The sequence below is a fragment of the Pelodiscus sinensis genome, chromosome 8 (genome assembly GCF_049634645.1).
Source record: "Pelodiscus sinensis isolate JC-2024 chromosome 8, ASM4963464v1, whole genome shotgun sequence".
NCBI lineage: Eukaryota > Metazoa > Chordata > Testudines > Trionychidae > Pelodiscus > Pelodiscus sinensis.
The window spans coordinates 31,450,554-31,474,197 of NC_134718.1; the positions used below are offsets into that span (position 1 = coordinate 31,450,554).

The following is a 23,644-nucleotide window of genomic DNA, read 5'->3' on the forward strand; positions in this document are numbered from 1 at the left end:
AGGGAAGGTGTGAAAAGGGGAAAATAGCCTCAGACGCTCCCACCTGTCACCTTGGCAGGAGAACTGTGGGGCTTACCTGCTCGCATGAAACCTGCACAGTTTCAGCCCAACCCCTGGGACACAGACCCCCCCCCCCCCACTTGGTGACCGTTGGGCCGTATATGGTAATATGCAAGCGTGGGAAAGCAATGTGCAGATTTGGGGCTAAATACCCATCGCACAGTTCGCTTGAGGAGGTCTTTGCAACACACGTACCACCATGCGTGTGCCTTCCTGTATACTCCAAAGCACTGCCGACCTGATCAACCGACCAGCCACCTCCCCCAACTCTCGGGCGTAACCAAGGCCTTCGCAACCGAACCGATATTTTTGAAATGTTCCGTGTGCTGTGTAAGTTGGTATGTATGATTTGATTTTCTTTGTTGTATAAGCTTAGTGTTGTAGTTGTTTCTGGTAGTACACATAGTTTGTAGTTATTATTCTTATTAATTAGTGTAGCTGGATATCTTTAGAATAGAGACTATTCCCCTTGCCATTCCCATCCTTATAATTCTGACATGTTTAACTAGAAATCGCAGAATAAATATAATACTGTAAATTCATTATTAACACGGTCTATTAAAAAATCTTAGAATAAATACTATAAATTCATCACTGTTATAAATAAATATATTTTATTTGCTAAAACAGTCTACCTGGTTCTGTCCTTCCCCCCCTTGGGTATGCATCATCGGACCTGTGATTCTCACGACACATTTCTGCAGATTGTCCAGGTCATTTTGAATTTTAATCTTATCCTCCAAAGCACTTTGCCACCAACTTGGTATCATCTGCAAACTTTATAAAATGTACTTTATATGTCATTATCTAAATCCTTGATGAAGATATTGAACAAAATTGGTCTCAAAACTGATCCAAGCAGAACCAGTATGTTATGCCTTTCCAGTATGTCTGCAAACCACTGATAACTACTCTGGGAACAATTATCCAGCCCAGTGTTTCCCAAATGGTTTTCCACAGAACCCCGGAGTTCAGCAAAGTGAAAATAAGGGTTCAGTGAGAAAATTCCATTACAATAACATTTTATGGCTTAAAAAATATATTTAAGCATTTATGAATTTTATTGAAAACAATTTTCATTTGTGTTTGCCATGACAAGTGTCCCTGTGTAATGCCAGCTTAGCCAGAGTGTGGGGATGATGATGTCACTACTCAGCGCTGCATGCACAGTTAGTGGTGCTGTTATATAACACCTGTTATATATCATCGTAAATTCCCATACTCTCAGAGAGTGTGGATCATGTGAGTGACTGAATAAAAATATATTAGAGCCACGTCGGACAAATTTGAAGCTGATCGAAATCGCTTCAGACAGCCAATTAATACAAAAATTTTATAGAAGTTTCTCTCAATACATTTTGGGGCAGCTTATGTCAAAAATATTCAGCTTTATCAAGATGTGCAATTCGTGAGTTGTTACCCTTCGCCAGCATATACTTCTGCGAAACTGGGTTCTCAAATTACACAGCAACAAAAACAAAATACGGAAATCGACAATGCTGCACCAGATATGGGAATTCAACTTTCCAGTATTAAAGCAAATATAAAAAGAATTTGACAAGAAAAGAAGAAAAACCATTCTTCGCACTGAAAAACTGCCAATATAATGCATATTAGTTTTTGAACTTTATTTTTTGTACACATTAAATGTGATTTTTGTTTTTAAATATGTGTAATTAAACTAAATGTTGATCTCATGACTTTGTTTACCATTTGTTTATTATTCTCCTTACTTATTTGTGGTCTACCTTTTCAGCTTCATATATAAGACTTATTAGGGGTTCTCCAATATTATTTCAAGTTTAAAAGGGTCCCGTGGCCAAATAAAATTGGGAAACACTGATCCAGCCAGTTATCCAGGTAACTTATGGTAACCCTGCCTAGGTTGTATTTCCCTAGCTTATTTATAAGACGGTCATGTGAGTATACTAAACGCTTTACTAAAGTCTAGGTATACCACATCTACCACTTTCCCCTTATCCTCAAGGTTTGTTATCCTATCAAAGAAAGCTAACCAGTAGCAGTTAACAGTGATGATTGAGTGTAAAAACAAAATAGTAATCCAAGGCATCAGTATCATTCAAAACAGTCATACACGAGTAGACCTGAATTTCTCTCATGAGTTCTATGTCTACATTGGGAAGTTTTGGCCACAAAGGTGCTGTTGACATGTAAGAGTTGCTAGCAAAGCAAAGCAAAGCAACATGGTTAAGCATCCCACTGTGCAGTGTTGTGGGAAGACAGAGCTGATCCTTGCGTTTCTTGGGATTTCCTGGTAGGTCTGTGAGCAGTCCGTGCTGTCAAAGCCTCACAGAGGTCTCTCCAGCCCTCCCCCTGGAGCAGCAGTCTGCCTGCCACTGTATTGCTAGTTCAGGGCAGAAACATACCAATGATTTGCTCTTTGTTCCCAAATGAAGTAGCTCGCTCAGCTGTCAGATTCTTCCCGAAGCTTTGAAAGGGGAGGGGCGCATGCATGCAGAGCAGCAGAGATCACAAATCACTAAGCACAGCCATCACAGCAGGCATTGTGGGATACCAGTTCTCGCAACAAAACAAAAACAGTAGAGTGCACAGGCCTTAACAGGCCACAGACGGGGCAACACTGAAATTGTATTAAAAGTTCAAATTCCTTAATTCAGATTAGTAACAGCAGACTCCTGATCCAAAACAAAAGAAACCAGACAGTAATGTCTCCAGATGTGGGCAGCCTAGATGTCTCAAAAACAGCAGTTCTGACCAACAATTCCCGGAGACATTGAGTATTTTAAACTACAAAACTATAGGTGGAATAAAACTATATGCATTAAAAAGGAACAACTTTCAGACTACTCGATTTTTTTAAAAGGATAGCAGATTGAAGTACAGTAAAACTCCAGTGGTCCAGCATCCAATGGTCCGGCACTTCTGATGGTCCAGCACCATCTGGAACCCGGAAGTGCTCCGGGCAGCAAGACAATTGGAGCTGCTCTGCCTCCGGCTTCCCCAAGTCAGCCGCTGGTCAGTTTCAGCAGCGGCTGACTTGGGGATGCCTGGGGCAGAGCAGCTGGGGTGCTGCCAGGTTGGTCCCGTAGCGCCGCCCCTCGGCGCTGCAGGATTAACCTGGCAGTACCCCAGCTGCTCTGCCCCAGACTTCCCCAAGTCAGCCACTGCTGAAACTGACCAGCGGCTGACTCCGGGAAGCCCGGGGCACAGCAGCTGGGGTGCTGCCGAGTTGGTCCCGCAGCACCGAGGGGCACATTCCACCCACTCTACCTCAGACCCCTCATAGCCCCCCCTTCCGACCGTTCGGCATATCTGATAATCCAGCACCCCCTTTGTCCTAAAGGTGCTGGATTATCGGAAGTTTACTGTAGATTCAAACACTACAGCTGCCTATGATCAGCCTCATTTTGTGACTTCACCCTGTCCCCACCAAAATGCTTGACTTTTGAAGTCTGAAAGAATGAGAGAGAGAGAGAGAGAGAGAGAGAAGGCTAATTGCCTCATACAAGGTCAACATTGTGACAGGTCCTGTACTCCCCATGCTTTGTGACATGGACTTACAGACACAAATATGCATAATTCAAACCTGCTTTGGAGAAATTGCCTCATGTAACCTATCCATCTTCATGTCATAATCCACTAGATCTATTTAGCTTATTTTGCTGAACGTATCATTCTTGTGTGTAAAATTAGACGTATGGAGTATGGAATGGTTTATGGTATTAAACTTGCAAAGGAAAGCCATCAAGGCTGTTTCCAATGCTGGGATGCCTCAATGTCTGGGAAATCATATGTAAATTGCTTTTTGTCCTGAAGTCTTAGCTGTAGTTGGTCTTAGGAAGTCATATGACTTCCCTAACTGGTAGGGACTGGCCAGATCACTTCTCATGCAAAAGTGGGAATCTTTAAAACAATAGGGCTACATCTACACAATGAGTTCTCTCAAAAAATATGCAAATGAGGTACACATTTGCATGAGTCGCAATCTTTTTTGCATATTTTCTGCCGATCCGTTTTTGCTCTTGCATTTTTGTGCAAAAACAAGCAGTGTGGATGTTTTCTTTTTGCGCAAAACCCCCTTTTCCCGCAAGATCCTTATGCCCCAAAAAAGGAGGTTTACCGATCTTGCAGTATGCCAGAGCAAAAACAGAGCAGCAGAAAATATGCAAATGAGATCGTGACTCATGCAAATGAGTCCCTCATTTGCATATTTTTTCCGAGAAAACTCTTATTGTAGACCTAGCCATGGAAACTAGCAGGTCTTTTTTTTTGGCTGGGGCATTCCCATGAAAGTGATCCAAAGACCCCAGGGTAAGGAGCTGCTCTGGTTTGAAGGATTAGCTAGAAAAGGAACAGTTTTAGGGTGAGTTTGTAATGAGTTATAATGAGGTTTTAGTGTTAGAATTAGCTAAGCGTTTTCTGTTATTTTGAGTTTGTAATCTACTTTGCTTTGCCTATTTTCACTCATTACCACTTATCCTACTACTTATACTTAATAAAATCACTTTTATTTACTATCAAGCCCAGTGTAAATAATTGTTACCTGGGGGAGCAATCAGTGTATATATTACCCCACTCATGTTAAAGGGGGCTTTCCTAAATAATTCATTTGGGGTTCTGATCCCATTTGGTGAGTGGTATCACAAGAAGCTGGTTCCAAAATTACATTTTCCTTGGACCTGAAGAGATTCAGTGTCTGTACTACTTCTCAGGGAGGCACTGACCTCAGCTTTGAGCCTTGGCTGGGGGAGACCAGGGAGCTGATACAGCATGACAGGGCGGTGAAAAGCCCCAGAAAGCAGGAAGGTGAGTAGCAGTGGCTGTGGCCTTGTCAGCCCTCTGGAAGGCACTCCCAAAAGGGTCTTCTGTGACCTCACCACATGACAAACAGAAATGTTTTTCTCCCCCTCCTCCCCCCCCACCCCTTGAGAGACAGTGATCTTACATATTAATTTGAAAAACAGAAGGGGGGGGGGACACATTTAAGTCTGAAAAGTTTATAAATAAATATTATTTTATTGTTTGGCACAACTCTCTGGAATGACTATTTGAGCTATCAGAAATTTTGATGAAATATTTAAGATCAAAATCTTTCCTAGACAGGGCCGACCCACAACATTTTGGCACCTGAGGTGGGGAGTTCAAATGAGGCCCCCATATCCCGTTGCTTGGGCCAAAACTTTGAAAGGTCTCAGTTCTGCCTTCTTCCTGTTCTACTCCTCTCATGGCACTCCACCGTCTGTGCATCTGGAGCAGAGAGAATACATATGCACCAGCAGCAGACACAATTTTCTATACTCTGTGTCCTAGTGGCGCTCCCCCCACACAGTCTGGCAACTGAGGCAGCCGCCTCAGTTCGCCTCATGGTAAGGCCAGCCCTGTTCCTAGAAGTTATTATTTTGAAATCAAGGCCCACCTCTGACCTTTAGAGATCATGTCACACTTTTGTGCTCAAAACACTACCATCTCTACATCTCCTCGACAATGCCTTGCTTTAGCTCTCTGACACTTCCACCGCATTCGGAGGCACTAAGAAGTCCTTAGGTCACAAACTGCTAATTCCATTTTTGATATTTGCGGTTTCAAAGCACCCAACTTGTACACTGCAGGAACTCAAATATCTGCAAGACTAGTTTCAAGATGTTAGTTACATGGGTAGGTCATTTTTAGAAGTTTCTGATTAACCACTTCAACTGTCCCCCTGGCCTTGCATATTGGGTAATTGTTCAACAAGGCAGTATGTAGCTTCTACACCAAATGTAACACTACCCTGATTATTTTGCTTAGGCTTCTACTTGAATCTCAGCAGGCCTTATGCCTTATAATCCAACCCACATGCTTTCGTGCATGAAGCAAGGCCCATTTAACTATGTAGGCTTTAGGAAAGGGGGGAGAACAAGTGCTGGCACTTTTAATCAAGGATATTTGGGGAGGGTTAATGTCATTTATTTTCTAGTTCTGAAGAGAGAAGCAACTAGTGAATCTTGCATTAACCTTCATGTCATTTTATTTTAAATTTAGGCAAGAACATTTGGCCCAAGGCTAGACACTTTTTAAAGCTATCATGAACAATTAAAAGAAAATAACAGTTTGAGGTGTTGAAAGTTTGAGAGTAAAGTTCTCCAAACGTGCAAGAGTGTTGCAAAACTCTGCTAAGTACAGAATAACTACTAAATTAGAGACTAATTAGAATCACAATTGTAGACAGAGACTGGTGTGATCTAGTCCAGTTTCTCAACTATTGTTTATAAAGTGCCCCTTTAAAAAAATTTATAAGTACCCCCAGTTTTCAGACACACAAATTTTTTCAACCATTGCAACACTTTTGTTTAACAACTTAATCATAGCTGGCGGGCAATGAAATTTTTGGGTGTACAAATATAATAAAGCATTGTAAAACTTGAAACAAATTCAGTTTTCTCCAAATTTAATTTGTGTTGATGTACCCCCAGACTTCTCTTGAGTACTCCTAATTGAGAAACACTGATCAAGCCTACCCTGCCCAGATGACTTAAAAGTTCTATGCAATTGCAAGTCAGTATGGGAGAAGAGACCAGAATAAGTGTCTTTGAGATAAAGATTTTTTTTTAAAACCCTTCAACTGGCCATACAGTACACCAGCACATGGGCTGCACATCACCAATAGCAACTGCATGGCAGATTCTGAAAACTAAATTCATATTTACTACCAGTACTTATTTGTCCACAACATAATTAGTTTGCCATAACTTACAAACACAGCATACTTCTTACTTACATTGCAGAAGCCCTGAGACACATCAGTTAGGGTATGTCTACACTACCCTGCTAGTTCGAACTAGCGGGGTAATGTAGGCATACTGCACTTGCAAATGAAGCCCGGGATTTGAATTTCCCGGGCTTCATTTGCATAAGCGGGGAGCCGCCATTTTTAAATCCCCGCTGGTTCGAACCCCGTGCAGCGCAGCTACACGGGGCTCGAACTAGGTAGTTCGGACTAGGATTCCTAGTGGAACGAGGTGTACCGGTAGTTCGGAATAGGAATCCTAGTCCGAACTACCTAGTTCGAGCCCCATGTAGCCACGCTGCACGGGGTTCGAACCAGCGGGGTTTTAAAAATGGCAGCTCCCCGCTTATGCAAATGAAGCCCGGGAAATTCAAATCCCGGGCTTCATTTGCAAGTGCGGTATGCCTACATTACCCTCCTAGTAGTAGTGGAGGGTAGTGTAGACATACCCTTAGTGACTAAGGTGCCACTGTGCTCAGCATTGCACAAACTAAAAAAAAAAAAAGCCCCAGCTGAGAAGCTTAACAATCCAACCGAGACAAGAGAAACACAAAAATATAGCATGTATTTTCTTATGGGAAGGGTCCATTTGATAGTACAACAAAGAGCATAAACCTTTGAAAAGTATGAGACCAGTGACATGGACTAAAACTCATTTTGCAAGTAACTAATTCAATGATTTCAAATTGTTAATTTCAGGTCCTGTGAGCTTTAAAACCATGCAAGCAAATTAGTTCAGACAGCTTTGAAGTTGGACAAGAACAATATGTACCACACCCTTGTGATCAAAGACATATAATACCCGCAACTGCTTCTCAGTAGTCACCAAGCCAACCAGCCAGAATGGTTTGCAATCCTAGTTTTGGCAAGCTGATAGATTTCTAGATTAGAGCAAAACTAAACACAGCTTACCTCCCCCATCCACATAAACACACACCATCCCAAGCCAGTTACATTTAGGGTTGCCAGATGGTCTCCCAAAATACTGAACACATGAGCAAAACAAACAAACAAAAAAACCCACACACACCACACACCACCACCCAAACTGAACACACATCTATTACTAAGAGCCACCAAGCTGGGAACAAAGGGGGAAGCAGCAGAGCCTGCTCTGCAAAGCAGTTGCCTGCTACCCAAAGCTGAGAGGCAGACCCCGGGGCAACACAATGGCAGGGCAGGGGAGGGTGACCCATGGGTAGGAAGGTCACTCCCCCATAGCCAGGTCTTTGGGTATCCCAGTGGGAAGAAGCAGAAATTCCATTCCAGTCAGTTTTGGCTGAAAGCCCATGGAAGGCGCCTAAACGCAACTACAAAGCACCTGTGGGCTTCTCTCCTGGACTACGGCGCCACAACGCGCTTGACCAGCACTCAGCAGCAGGGACAGGGCTTCTCCTCCTCCCCAAGGCGTCACTCCTCCTCAGACGCAATCAGCTGAGGGCTCCCAGCACCGATTGCGCCTTGCCTCCCAGCCACTCCCCCCGCCCCGTTTCTGTACACAACCAGAGCCTCCCAGCGCAGACTGCAGCCCTGCCTCCCAGCTTGGGACTCCCTCTGGTTGCATGCAGAAGCCTGGCGGGGGCAGGAGGAGTGGCTGGAACACCCAGCCACTCCCCCCGCCCCCGCCAGGCTTTTGCACACTACCACAGGCTCCCAGCGCCAATCGTGGCCCTGCCTCCCAGCCACTCCCCTGCCCCTGTCAGACTTCCGTCTGGCGCCCAGCAGGAAGAACAGAAAATACCAGACATTGCACGTGTCTGGTATTTTCTGAATTTTTTTTTTACCAGACAGAGGGCACGAATACTGGACACCTGGCAACCCTAGTTACATTTTATAGTAGGTAGTCCCCCTTTCCTCCACCTAAGGCCTAGTCTATGCTTACAATATTTTGCCAATATAGCAATATCAGAAGACAATTGTTCATTAAGACATGGCTATGCGACTATGCCAGTTAGGACATGCACATACAGTTATGCAGGCAAAGTCCTAGTGCAGATGTAGCTATATTGGCAAAAAGACTTTTGCCAGAGTAACATATCTCTTTCAGGGAATTGTACTAAAACTATACTGACAAAAGAATTCTGCCAGTATAAACTGAATCTCCAGTACCAACCTTTACCAGTGGAGCGGTATCCCGCAAATTCTTTCTATTGCAGAAAAAGCCTAAGACTACATACAGGGATAATTAGCACAGTCAGTAGAAAAGGAAGTAGGCAGAGTCAATATTAAGGAAGTACATATGTTTAAGGGGGCAGGAACTCAAATTTAGGTTCTACATTACTTACTGCACCACAGGAATCAGGTCCCCCATTAAAGAGCGTGCAGGCAATCCTCACCACCTCTGCTTCCATCTTCCTCAAGCCTGGGAATATATCTGGATGAAGAGGATTACTCCATGCAAACTCCTCATAAACCTTCAGAAAGAAAACAGCATGTCTGTCTCTCAATGACATATTGCAGAAAAAGGTCTGGATTATGATTTAACAAATTAGTAATGGGTAACAAATGTGGTAACATAGCTATTTTCAGCCACAGTGGCAAGGAGAAGCAGCTGGACTTAGTTGCCCATTACCCCTAGGCACCAACAAAAATACAAAACAAAACAAAAATAAACCATGACACAAGGACTGGCCTCATTCAGTAACATATGTTGTTTAAATAAGTTATAAGATGCAAATACACCTGTTTTCTTTTAATAGAGGTAAGCTGAGAACAAATGGCTGCTTGTTTGGACTGTTTATAACTTTAATCCTTCTAAGGAGAAAAGTTCCTAGCTATGACATATCAGCAAAACAGCCATCTGATTTTTACTACTGTATGAATCTTGGCTACATTGTACCATTTGTTACCCTTGGCTAAGCAGCCCAGGTTAAAAGGCTGTCCCAGTTACAACTTCCACAAAAGCCTAGTCCTGGAATGGGTAGCTGCAGGCCAGATTCAAGGTGTAGTCAGTCACTATTGTCATGCAGCTTTGCTAGATTCAGTGTAGTCCAATCAGTGCCTCGCTTTCACAGAACCAGTGGTGGTAAAGCTGCTGAAAACCAATGTCAGTTTACCCATTCTCTTATAGTTTAACTCGCTTTACCATGCCAAATGTTTTACCTAATATGTTCTTGAATATCTACAGCAATGGAGCTTTGACAACCACAGCCTTTGAGCATCTATTCTAGTGGTCCCCAACCTTTTGGGGCTGCCGGGTGAGCAGGGGCAGAGCAGCACATGCGCTGCGCACGCGCCATGCACCCGGGGACGGCACCGTGCATGCGCTGGGTGCCTGGGGTGCAAGAATGGATTGGGCTGGCCCTGGTCACTAGGCAGGTGCACATAAATGCCCCAGCGGGCGCCATGGCGCCCGTGGGCACCGCGTTGGGGACCACTGATATTCCATGGTGCAAATGGTTTGCTCTCTCTTCCTTCCTCAGCCATATCCATCTCAAACTTTTCCTTTGGCTTCAGACCAATGCTTTGTTCTACCATATTCCAAGATAAGATAAATAGGAATTATAAATAAGGAATTGAAGCGTTTATGGGAATTCATACAAATACCTTTATGGGATGAATTTTGAACAGTTACCTACCTTCACTAGCAAGTGAGTGAGCTTCTCTTCCCCACTGTATACTGTCCCAGAAACTTTCCCATCCTCCCAATGTACGTCAGCTGAAAAATAAAAAAAGCATAAACAACAAAAGTTCGCATAGCCAGCCATCCTGTTATGAAAGCTACTCAAAACTGCACACACAAAAAAATGGCATCAATGCTAGTAAGAATACATACCACAAGCATGATCTTCTCAGTTACTGATTAGCACTGACTATTTTCTCCATTCTAGCATTAATAAAGCTGAGAATTACATGAAGAAACTCTACTTTATAAAATCAGAGCAAAGAAAGAAACTTAAATGGAGTGCCTGATGGACTTGCAACTTCTAAGCACCGACAAGTCCTAAACAGGTTTGCCCAGATTCTGAAGATGGTTAGGTCAAGCGTTTTTGTTGCCACCGCCGCCCCCTCCCCGCCCATACACTTTTGGTTATCTTCATTGTAAGTCAATTATAAAGAGCTTTGGAGAGAAAAAAACACTATGGTTAGTGTGTTACTTCCAGACTATACTTGGGGTGAGAGCATTCAATAATGTAAAATGCTAAACTCTTCCCTACAGTACATTTCCCGCTTCCCTGGTATCAGGATGATTAGCATAAACAAAATTTCACAAGAAAAAATTAGAAACCGTAAGTACTCCATCACATTTTACCAAATGCAATGGCTAGAACAGATGGAGTAGTCGAGCAATGTGTACCTACAGCAAAGTACATACAACAAACCAACAATTGTGCAGTAATTCCCACTGAAGATTCCAAAACCTGGCCACACTGTCGGATCCTGTTCATTGAAGGTGGTAACTGTACAGGCTGAATCTTCCTTGTCCAGCACTCTCAGGACCAGGCCCATCCCAAATGAGGGAATTTGCCAGATATGGAGTGGTCTCCTGCCACTGGACTCCCAGGTTGCACCCCCTCCTTGCAGTTGGCTCTGCTCCAGCCCCACTCCCACTGGGATCCAGCCTGCTGGGGTTCCCCAGGACAGAGCTCCTCAGCTGCCATGGCCCTGCTTCTCCCCTACCCAACCGGGGATCCCTGGGGACGGAGTGTGCCAGCTGCCCTGTTTTTGCTGCTCCGCCCAGCCAGGGGTCCCCCAGGGACAGGGCTCACTGGTCCCACTGCTACCCACCCAGATGGGGCTTCCCAGGGAGAGAGCTCCCCAGCCTCTACAGCCCCCCTTCTCCCCAGCCTGGCCTGGAATCTCCGGGGATGAGGCTTGCCAGTCCTGCTGCTGCCCCACCTGGCAAGGGCTCCACAGGGTGGAGCGCCTCTGCTGCCACAGCTCCACTTCTCCCAGCTACCCGGGACTCCCCAGGGACAGGGTTTGCATCCCCAGGCGCCGGGGCTCTCTGATCCAGCAACTGATGTTGCTGGACCAGAGAATCACAGATTTCGGAGGTTCAATCTATACCAACAACATTCAACTATCTTACAAAGTATCTGAAAAACAGCTCAAACCAAACTGTACTGTTAAAAATATGCAGTGCAAACTCCAGTAACTGTTTGCATCTAAAAGTGCATGTAAATTACTGCAGCTTCCGAACATAGCACGTATGTCTGATAGTGCTAGGGTGAATAATAATCAAGAAGCATCTCAACATGTTATCATCCAAGCATTTTAACTGGGTAATCTTCCACCAATAAGAGAAAAGCTGTAACAAATGCATCATTTCAGAGAATCTTTTCAATGGGATTCAGTTATCTGTTTTACCATCCTCCTCCTCTTAAACTCTCAAAAAGAGTTCCTTTTCGTCCATTCGGAAGAAGCAGCTTTCATAATTCAGGGGTATCAACTTCACTTACAGATACAAGACTCAGGTCCCAGCCTCCCTCCCAAATAGCTTTTGGAGAAAGGAGCAGTGAACAACTGACCAGGGCATGGGGGGGAGGAGGAGGGAGGGAGGAGAGAAATACCTTTGAGGGAGTCTAGGAGAAAGAGCATTTTGAAACCAGAAAGTTAGTGTAAGGGAAAACAGATGTAGAAAAAGAGGACACAGTAAGCTCCAGAAGAATTGTGGAGAATAGAAAACAGTAGAAGTTTTCCTACATGCAATATTGTTTTTCAGATTTAGTGATAGCTAAACTGTTTCAAGAAAGTCCCAATGTCAAAAAATATTAAATCAGTCCTCTTAATCAGCTTCTTTTGGAAGCTGTAAATCCTCCTAAATTTTCTTATTAGAATGTGGAAGGTAAATTAACTGGAGAAGAAATTTCAGACTACAAAAGCAACTCAGCAGTGACGTTTCAGAGGCTGTCTATGTGGATCTAAGCCAAGGAAACACTCTAGCACCTAGCACACTGCAAGTGTCAGTGACTGAGATAAGCAAGAAATCCCTGTAAACAATGTGTTTTGTACTTTGCTGTACAAAAACAAAACAAACCATGCTTCTGGCAAGAGTCTAACACTGGGATAGTAGTTCTGAAGCATGAGACCTGACTCAAATATTTTCCAAGTTACAGGTGTCAATCAAAAGGAAATTTGTCTTGCTTTTCTGGGACAAAAAGTATCAGGAGTCTGCAACTGCCCTCATCTATGTGGCCATGCAGCTTCTTATTAATCCCTGCACACTGGCCATTAAGTCCTACAGGGGGCTCAGGGATGCAGCTGGGAAAGATGCCTCTACCCAAGATCCAAAGTGCTGCAGTTGGAGAAGAGGAGCCCTTCTGCCCCACCTGAGCATGGAGCTGCCATAGCCAAGACAGCTCTGTGCTCAGACCAGCAGGGAAGTAACCAGCAGAAGGTCAAACTCATAGGCAGAGTGCCCCAGGCCTGAGCACCAGTTCTGCACACCCTCTCTCCTATTGGACAGCTTCAAGCCAACAGAAACTCAGGGGGTGGTACTTGCAGGCGAGAGTCAAGTGCCTCAAGCCCCTTCCTGCTCCAGGAGCTGGACCTGCTGGTCACTTCCAGGGCACAGCACTATGCTCAAGTATAGGCAAGCAGCTTGTCTTAGCACCACTACCCAGTTAAACCCAAGCCCCACTCCACTCTGAGCCCCTGCAACTCAGAGCCACCTCCTACACTCAAAAGCCCTCATCCCCTGTCCTGTCCCAAAGCCTACACTCCCAGTCCAGAACCTACATCCCCTCCTGCTCCCCAGCCCAGAATCCCTAGACTCCCCCTTGAATCCCCAGGCACACTCCAGAGACCTCATCCCTTCCTAGACCCCACGCATAATCCCCTCCTGTATTCCAAATAACTCGGCCCCACCCACCAACCTGGAGCCCCCTCCTCCACCTGAAACCCTTCATTCCCAGCCTCACTCCAGAGCCCACAACTCCTGCCAGAGCCCTCACCCCAATTACTTGCCCCAGCCTGGAGCCCCTATTCAAACCCTCACCCCAACTACAAAGAGATCTCCTTCTTTCAATAATGGCAATTAGTGCTCCACCCTCCCACTGAATGCTCACTGATTTGTTACTACAGGGATGCTTGTGAGAGCTACACTGCTGCCATTGATTTATTTCCCTTAGAACTGGAGGTGGAAGAGGAGGGAAGATTGATGCATCTGTTTTAGAAAAAGGTTCCCAAGACAAGAATTGGTCAAATTTGCCCACTGCCACCCCAGGTAACCTTTCCTTATCCTTTCCTCGTTACTGTTCCAACAGGTCAGTGAAACACAATAAAAACTTGCCAATTACCTTTGAAAACATTACCCTCAAACACAAATGGTCTGGATTATATTTCACTACCACGATGTGAACAAAATGGAACTAAATTACTTTTCTATTACCTCCAGTTAATACTGGCCACCTGAGTTTATGGGATGTCTGAGTATTAGTTAATTAGAAACATGTGGATTGGTATTAATTTATACTGTCCTGTAAATGACTAACAGTTGATGAATACTAAGACATGTATTCAATTAAACTATTCATAGCAGTCACCAGAGTCAATTTTATTTTTATAGGTGTGTAAACATATAGCATAATTCTAATATTAGGCCTATGAAGTAGACCTGCATACACAGGTGCCATACAGAGACCTGCATACACTGGGGCTGGAGCATCCTGGGGAAAAAACCCAGCAGCTCTTCCCTGCCTTTCTAGCACCTCCTATCCATCACAGATCAGCTGTTCAACAGCATGCAGGAGGCCCTAGTGAGAAAGCAAAGAGAGAGAGCAGGGCATGATCAGAGGAGGGAAAAAGCAGACCAGGAAGGCACAGGGTCTGGGGCAGAGTGGGGGTTAAGCACCCTCCAGGAATTCACAAACATGATGTCTCTGCTTGCAATATACCAGTATAAGCTCACTGCCATACCCATAGAGCTGTACTCTTTCATCTTCTCGAGTACGGCCGGTTGGCTCAGGCCTTGTGCTGGCAATGCTTTGATATAACCTTTTCCTTCCTTCAGGAATGGCAAACCAGAGGCTACGTCATCCAAGGCCTTGTTAAACTGCTTTTGTATCTACAAAGAAAAAAATGCCTTCAACAATAGGGTCCATACATTTTATGTAGCACAGAACACTCAGTGCTAGTCACTGGAACACTGAGCTCAACACTGAAGTGTGTTACCTCCTTGAACAGATACTGTCAAATGCTGTGTATATTAATTTAATCCCTTAATGCCTATTTGTAACCTTGAAAATAATATTGTCAAATGTAGTAAAACAAGTTCCCGGGGTCCCCCCAGGCTTTTTATGGTGTTCAAGACCATGATAATACAATCACTAATTTTATATCAGATATAGTTTCAAAATGGATTAACTTTTGGACCATCTTGCTTCAGAAATCAGCTGTACTTTTAGAAACCCTGAAAAATATCACTGTTGCACAATGAGATACCAAATGAAACATATCTGAACATACAGATAAGATTATGACACTTTCACTCCTCCCCCAGTTTGAAGGCCCAGATTTGCCCTCATAGCAGCACAGACAGTGCTCTCATAGCAGCACAGATAATGCTTCCAGAAGCATTATCTACAATAGCTGTTGAGATATTGATCAGTACCAGAGACTTTTGAACATTGGAATGCCTGGGAGTCAAGGCCTCTTGTAAGCAATATGACAGGCTTATGTGTCAGACTCTACTCATCAGTGGAAGCTCTAAGCAAATGAGAAACTAAACTGTTCTTCTGAAATGGGCCAACATCTCAGTAGCACTATCCTGAAAATATGGGTCATGTAAAAATAAGAAACAGTTGTAGAGAGTCCAGAACTACTGTGTGTGCGCTCTAACAGTAAGCAAAGAACAGACAAGTGGAATATAATATGGAGTTATGAATTCAGCTGCTAAACTCACTGGCTATGATTACCACGTCAAACGATGGTAGAATGTATTGGTCAGGACATCAACCCCTTTAAAAAGGGAGGTATTTGTAGCTTATCTGAACTGGATAGTGTTTTTAAACTAGTTCCATACATCAGTAATAATGCTAAGGGAAGATCTGAGAGAGAAAGCACTCTATCATGCTAAACCAGTGGTTTTCAACCTATGGGGGAAGAGGGAGTGTCACAGACTATGTTTAAAGATTTTTAAAAGTCTCCACACCAACATTCAAAAATGTTTAGGGGGCTGCAAATGAAAAAGGTTGAAAACTACTGTTTTTCATCTGTTACATATAGAAACAACCTGGCACCTGAATACCCCATTTTATGTAGTCTGTCTATTGTGATTGATGTTTTCAGGACAAAGACTGTATTTCATAGCCACCAAATACAGTACTGTCATTTACCAAATACATTTAAAAGCAGCTCTATCCTTGTTGATGCCAAGAATTCCTGACATATAATTACAAGGAATGGCAGTAGAATTGCTGAATCTTGTAATATGCAGGTTTAAGTTTCAATAAAAAAACCCACCAAAAAACAAACCTCTATTGTATTTCTTGTTTTAATTATTACATCACTTCTGTTCTCTAAAGAGTCCAAACCATCCTAATGCAGACTCTAAACCAATCAAAGACAAGGAGAATAACCTCTGCATCTTGCTTAACGCGAGGTTCAGTTATCACATTTCTGCAGACCAATAACCAGATGTGGATAACACAAGTAGAATGATAACTTAGCTCAGAAAAATAACCCACAGTAAACTCTATGGCCTTTATCCACCAGCTAAAGCTATTTTGGGAAAGTCTGATAATACACAAAGGAGTTGCAGAAACTCAGGTACTTGGGATTACTGGTAACAAAAATGTCATCTCCCTTTTCTGAAGTCAATACTGCTACAGAAAAGTTACTTGGGCTGTAAGCATCTAGAACAGGTTTGCCAGCACCTAGCACAAAAGTCTCCTGGGTGTTACTGCAATACAAATAGGAGAGACAGTGCTGGCTGAATATTAAGGAAAGCTGTTCAAATACTTACTATTGTACCAACAAAAGGCATTTTTCTTAGAGCTTTGAAGAACCATTTTTTGCTTCGTGATGTTAAACCTGAGAAACAAGAAACAAAAAACAAAATTAAACAGCCTGCTCTGATCTAATAAGCCAAAAAACTCCTAAAGATTAGTACTGCTGGTATATGGCAGGAATTCTTGGCTAAAAGAAACAATGAAGAAGAGATTGATGTGCAGAGATTTAACACACTGAAGAATGAAATTTCAATCTGCCCCAGATTACCAGCAAAAGCGATTTAAGAATATGGTTTAGTCAGTCATTAGTAGGTATGTGTCTAACTCATCATGTACATATAGTTTTTCATTATTTGACATTCTGGACAGGAAAGCTGTAAGAGGAATACCAGAGGTGAAATTCTGGTTCTATTGAAGTTAATGGGAGTTTCCCTCTTGACTTCAGTGGAGGAATAATTTCATCTCAAGCATCCATTATGTCTTAAGTGAGACAGGAGGAGAACATACATGAATAGCACCAGTTTGCAGCTGTTTGTAAAGTTCTAAATACTGGAGGGCAGCTGTCCCTCTAAGATTTTCCATCCATCAGTGAAGTGAGTTTTGTCTTGTGCACCAATACTGAGATCACGTGCGCTTGTTCAGATGTTGTGCCACCCAAGTTATAAGCCTCTCCCTTTCCCCCTCTGCTGCCATGTCTCCCACTCTCCCCTCATCTACTACTCTGGTGCCTAGTGCTGCCCCCCACCCTCCTCTGCTATCCTGGCTCCTACCCTTCTCACTTCCCTCAGCCCTCCTGGGTCTTACCGCACCTCCCCATCCTCTCTGACCCCTGCACCTGCCCTTGCCCCCTGTGCCCACCCTCCTCAACCTCCCCTTCCCTAACACTTCCCTCTACACACCTGCACTGCCTCTCTCCTCTAGTGCCCATCCTTCTCCTTTACTCCCCTTCCCGTGTCTGCCCTCTGCTTCACCCTCACAATCTCCTTGACATCTACACCTTCCCTTACCCCCTGCACAGCCCTGGTACCTCCCCCTTCCCTCACTGTCCCTGCCCTCCCAACACCTGCCCCCTTGCTCTCTTTCTCCCAGGAAACAGATGCACCGTGACCCAGCTCCAGGCCCAGCACATGGGGCAGTATGCTCTATGTGCCAGGACAGCAGTGCTATTTTTAGTAACACAGTCCCAGCCCCAGCAGCTACCCCAGCTGCTCCCAGGTGCTGGGCCATGCAGCAGGCAGCTGCCCTGTGTGCTGGAACTGGAGCCAGGCTACAGTGTTATTTCTAGAACCACAGCCCAGACAGACTGTGTGGTGGCTGCCGGGCTTCTGCTTCTGAAATGTACAAGAGTCCCACTGTGGCTCTTTTTGCACAAGCAGAGACTGCTTCAGTCCCCATTCGTGCTGTTTCCTGCTGCGCCTCTACCTCCCCTACCCTCCCCCAGAGACGGTGCTGGGGGGAAACCAGCTTTTAAGCTGGCTCCCCCAGCACCGGCTCCTGCTCCCCCCTTGTTGTCTCTGTCTGATAGAAGCAGCAAAGCAGGAGGGAGAAGGGGGTGGTGAAGCGACTAGTCTCATCACTAGTCGACTATCCGATATGCTTATCGGATAGTCAACTAGTCACTTACATCCCTAGTTTCCCTGCCCCCCAGGCATGCGATGCACAGAGAAGCATATGGCCCCTGCAGTTGACCACCTTAAGCAGCACATGGAGACATGGTAGGCAAGGAACCTACCTGACTGACTGTCCTGCTGGCCAGGAGCTGCCTAAGGTAAGCGTCTCCCAGCCAGATCCTGTACCAGGTACCTTATCCCCTCATCCCCAATCATCTGCACCATCATTCATGCACACATCTCAGCCCAGCTTCTGCACCCCAATACCCTGCCCCAAGTCACAACCTCCTTACAGACTCTGCACCCCCTCCTCCACCTTCCTCTTCTGCATCCATATCCCAGACCCTGTACCCTAATTCCCTGTCCCAGATTACAAGCCCCTCCTGCACCCTAATCTCCTACCCCAAGCTCCCTTCTGCACCCAATCTCCAACACAGACCCTGCACCTCCTCTTTTAATGATGGAAGAGTGCATACCAAATTCTTGAAGTGGTCCCCCATCAAAAATTATTGTCCATCCCTGTTCTAGATGGCGTCCCACCACTCCATGATATGAAATGGTTTAGCTACTAAAACTTTGCCAAATCTTGACCTTAAATATAATAGCCAAATACTTTACTGACACACACTGGTTTATGCCAGAAGCCTGTTTATAAACAGAAAAATATTTATATGAAAAAAAGCCCAGCCGTCACAAAACCCCAACTCCAGACATGTGCACCAAGGTACTCACTCTCTGATTGGAAGAGGATACCATGCAGCCACACCACCACCAGAGTAGAAGCAAATGTTGAGCCAATCAGTTGCCAAGGTTCAATCCCAGCAAACTGTCCATTCACGATGTTCCTGGCTTTTTCTAAATACATCAGCACGATTTCTTTAAAGGGAACAAAGGTATCCTGGGGGAGGAGGGGGAAAGAAAGAAAAAACATCACATTACAAAAGGTCAGCCACACCTCTTCAAATTACTGCAAATATGGGCATTCAAAAAGAGCTTGCCTAAAGCAGACATTAAACTGACTGCCAGCTAGTCTGTGCTCCTATTGGAAAGGAGCCCAGTATATTGCAGCTAAAATCAGTGTTGCCAACTGTCATAATTTTATTATAAAACTCACAATAATTATGATTTTCCTTAAAGCCCCAACTTCTGGGGCCAATGAGATACATGATTATTTCAGCCAAGGCCAAGAATGGGAGACACGAGAGGCTGTGCGCCCCACCTCAAGTGTTTGTTTATTTAAATATTTTTACCCCACCTTTCTATTTAAAATATTCAAGTGTTGGGAGTGGGAGGGGCCAGCCAACAGGCCAGCAGTGGGACTAATGGAGCTGGAGGGCTGGCAGCAGGGGTTCTCTTACACACACACAGCAGCAGCACGGGAAGCAGAACTAGGAGGCCCTTGCTCATACCACTCTCCAGCCATGTCTCTCCTGGGGGCTGGGTGGGACCACCTGCGCACTCACTAGCAGGAAGGGAGCAAAGTGAACTGGCACCACCTTGGTCCACTTTCCCTGGAGCTGCTGGTGAGTGCAGGTGGTGGGAGGGTAGGGCGGACTCCTGCTGCTAGCACCAGCCCTATTATTCCCCCCAGTCTGCCTCAAGTGGGGGAAAAGACAGGGTTGAGGTATGGAGAGGGGTTGTTCTGGGCCTTCCCTGGGCAGGAGGGGGAGGTGTGGCCAATGATCCTCCCCCATTCTCCTTCATTAGTTGCCTCTGACTTCAGCCTTCATTCTTAAAGAAAAAGGAAGTTTTTAGCCTTCTGTCTGTAGAGAAAGCTTCAAAACATGACCCCAATGCACCCTAAGGCTCAAAATCAAGGCAAATAAAAAAAACCAAATTATTATTTTTCCATACTCTTGTGATATTGAAGTCCAAGCATACACCTTACCAGCATGCTTGCCAGCTAGCTCCTTAACCGGAAGGCCCCCTGCCAGCCTGCAGCCTGTGTTTAACTGGTTAAATACATTGTTTAATTGGTTAATTATTCTGAGTGGCTTTTACATCCCTTAAGTCCATCTCATGATTGTTTAACATTTGAGGTTAGCAATGCAGCTACATGTGTCCCACAATTAGGACAGGCCGTCAGTTGCCATCAATTGTGCTCCTGATTAGCGCAGGAGAAGCAAGTGCTAGAATAGGGGTGTCAAATTCACAGCCAGTGGGCCATCAGTAGCCCAAGCAGTCCTACACTTTGGCCTGCAGCCCTTGGGAAGGTGGGGGTATCTGTACCCTTCCCCCAAGTTCAGAACCTGCTCTACCCCATCCCACCCCTTCCCTCAAGTCTCCTCCCACAAGGGATATGACCATGGGGATTACCAGGGTGAAATAGGTTGGCAGCGGGAGTCAGTTTACCCCCCAGTCACTGCAGTAGCAGAAGCTGTGGCAATGTAGAGCAATGCAGCAGCCTCTGCTCTGCCACCATCTCCCAGGCCAGCCCAGTCACTCTGCCTCACCACGGCAGCAAGAAGCGGAGCACCGCAGCCCCAGTGCAGGTTAGGGATATAAAATCCTGTTTAATTAGTTAAGTGGTTAAATATTAAGTTTAACCAGTTAACGGATTAAATGGGAGGGGGAGCTGTTCCTGGGTAACGGTTAATTAGGGAAAAAACAACAAATGGTCTGGTAGCACTTTATAGACTAACAAAACATTAATCAAATGGTATTTTGTAAACATGGAACCGCTAAATATTTTTAACAGTTCATGTTTACAATGGGGGGGTGGGGCGCAGGCAGAAGCCAGTTTTTAAGCCAGGTCCCCACAAGCACTGACGGGGGCCAAGTGACTCTGCGAGAGCCAATAGATCTTGAAAGCCGGCTTCCTGCACATACCTGCTCCCCTCCATACTGCTGCCTCTCTATCATTAAGATTAACCAATAAGTCCAAGTTACACAGATGCCTTATGTTGACCTAATTATGTCAGTGTACATACTACAGCCTTAGTCCACAGTTGTAAGTGTCCTACCACATCAGCATCATAACTCCTAGCTCCATAAGAGTTGTAGGGCTCACTTCAGCGTAGGGCTCATTTCAACAGTGCAACAATCCATTTCTTCATAGGGCTCATTTCAACAACGCAATGCAGTGTTTGTACAGGCACTCACTTACATCAACTGTATTGTCAATTTCATGGCTCCAGCATGAAATTGGTAAGGCAGAACAGCTACAGCCCAGCTCCCCAGCTCCAGACAGGCTGCTGCTCCAAGGCTTCCCACTCAGGGAGACAAGGAACCCAGGTGGGCTCCGGCAAGGAGCTAAAGCCCAGGTTCTCAGAACCATCTTCCCCACACACGTCAGTCATTGGCTGTAAGTTAACTTAATAAAAGATCTACTTAGGGCCAGTGTTCCCTGTGAATTGTGTACTTGTGCAGCCACTCAGGAAAAATTCATATGCTGCCCAGCTGATTAGCAGACCTCACATAGCTAGGATGTGTTTCTATTGGTGGTGCACATGCCTGGTAAATATTAGAGGGGTTGTTGCATACGGCTGTAGTGAAGATATGCCCTAAGCATTGAAAGGGTACTATACCAATGAGTTCACTCTCAGTGGTAGCATAGCTACAGCATACACACAAATGCTACAAAGGCCTCTGGTCCACTTTACCATAGCCATGTCCATGCTCTGACTTACTGTTTAACTCTCCATGTACTTCACATAATTTATAAACAACTGAATGCCTAGTGTGGTACTTCGCTGCAGAAACTCCACTGTGTAGTTACAAGACCGTGTTTACAGAGCTACACTTCCAGTTCTACTTTTATCAACTATTAATACTTAATAAATATTGATGCTATTAATCCTCACACACACAAGATTTGCTTCCATTTCTAGAACTAGTGGCCCAAAAACACTCTGCACAGAAAACAGTGAGATAGCAAGGATTCAGCAGCAGAGGAGGGCAGAAGGAATAGGGTGGAAAAGGATTTTCCCCTACTCCTCAGCCATTTTCCTTGGCTGTGTCTAGACTGGTAAGTTTTTCCGCAAAATCAGCTGCTTTTGCGGAAAAACTTGCCAGCTGTCTACACTGGCTGCTTGAATTTCCGCAAGAACACTGACTTCCTACTGTCTGAAATCAGTGCTTCTTGCAGAAATACTATGCTGCTCCCATTCGGGCAAAAGCTTTTGCACAAAAGGGCCAGTGTAGACAGCTCAGATTTGTTTTGCGCAAAAAAGCCCCGATCGCGAAAATGGCAATCGGGGCTTTTTTGTGGAAAAGCGCGTTGTGATTGGCATGGATGCTTTTCTGCAAAAAATGCTTTTGCGGAAAAGCGTCCGTGCCAATCTAGATGCTCTTTTCCACAATTCTTTTAATGGAAAACTTTTCCGTTAAAAGCATTTGCGGAAAATCATGCCAGTCTAGACGTAGCCCTTGGGTTTACTATTTTTAAAAAGTGATTTCAGTTCAGGAAGGAAATGCTGGTTTAGTCAGGGGAACTGTGAAAGGAGACCAAAACCAAGACAGATGGAAATCAGGATGGGGAGGGAGGGAGGGAATGGAGTAAAACAGTAATTCATGCCTTATTTATTAATTTGGAGTTTCTTGGATGGTAAAGTGTTGGGCATTTTAAACATGTCAATTGACAGTACACTAGAAAATGTACCTGGTGTTACTTGGCTCCTTCTGCGTAGGGGGTGGAGGTGCAGGAATCAGGGCAGAGGGCTGGGAGGCTCATCAGGGCTGCCCACTGGCCATGAGAACAGTGTTGGAGCAGCCGCCCCCTCCCCAGCTCCTCTGGAGGAGGGAGGCTGCAGTGTCCAGCCTCCGCAGTGCTTCTCCAAGGGGGTGGGGATGAGAAGTGGATAGTGTTCATCTGGAAAGGGGACTGGAGCTACATGAGCTGGCCATGGCCATGATCCTCGGGGTGGGCAAGGGGAGGGTTGCATCACTTGGCCCTAGCCCAAGCAGTGCTTGGGGGGAGGGACTATGCAGCTCACCCCCAATGGAACTCCTTTGGGAGGGGGCAGGGAGTCTGCACTGGCTGGCTCTGGCCTCCAGCTTGTCTGGGGACAGGGATATTCCATTGCCTGGTCCTGGCCCGCAGCTTCTCTAGGATGATGGTGTTGCTGGCTAGCAGGGCTCCCTCTCCTGGTGCTGTGGCCCAGAGTTTGGGTGGGGAGGCAATTAGGACAGGGGGCCCACTTACTTAGGCCAGTTGCCAGCAACAAGGAGAGTCCTGGCCCCAGCTGGCTGCTCTCTTCCATCGGCCACCCCCTGGGGTCACTGCAATATAACTGTCCCTTCTATCAGACCCTCCCTTTCCATGTTATGGAAAACAATCCCAGTCCAGGTACATCCCATACTCCTGGCACAATCAAATCCTGACCTTGCTTTAA

At 45.2% G+C, this 23,644-nt stretch overlaps 1 protein-coding gene across 1 annotated transcript in view; it reads right to left on the reverse strand.

Annotated features, from left to right (window-relative positions):
• Positions 1–23,644, reverse strand: part of SGPL1 (sphingosine-1-phosphate lyase 1) — a 46,038-nt gene that overhangs the window by 17,553 nt on the left and 4,841 nt on the right. Inside the window, exons 2-6 of the mRNA XM_075934965.1 lie at positions 19,044–19,209; positions 16,716–16,783; positions 14,669–14,816; positions 10,387–10,466; positions 9,094–9,222 (exon numbers count right to left, since the gene is read on the reverse strand). Of these exons, the coding sequence (XP_075791080.1) occupies positions 9,094–9,222; positions 10,387–10,466; positions 14,669–14,816; positions 16,716–16,783; positions 19,044–19,209 (591 nt within the window). The remainder of the gene's footprint in view (positions 1–9,093; positions 9,223–10,386; positions 10,467–14,668; positions 14,817–16,715; positions 16,784–19,043; positions 19,210–23,644) is intronic.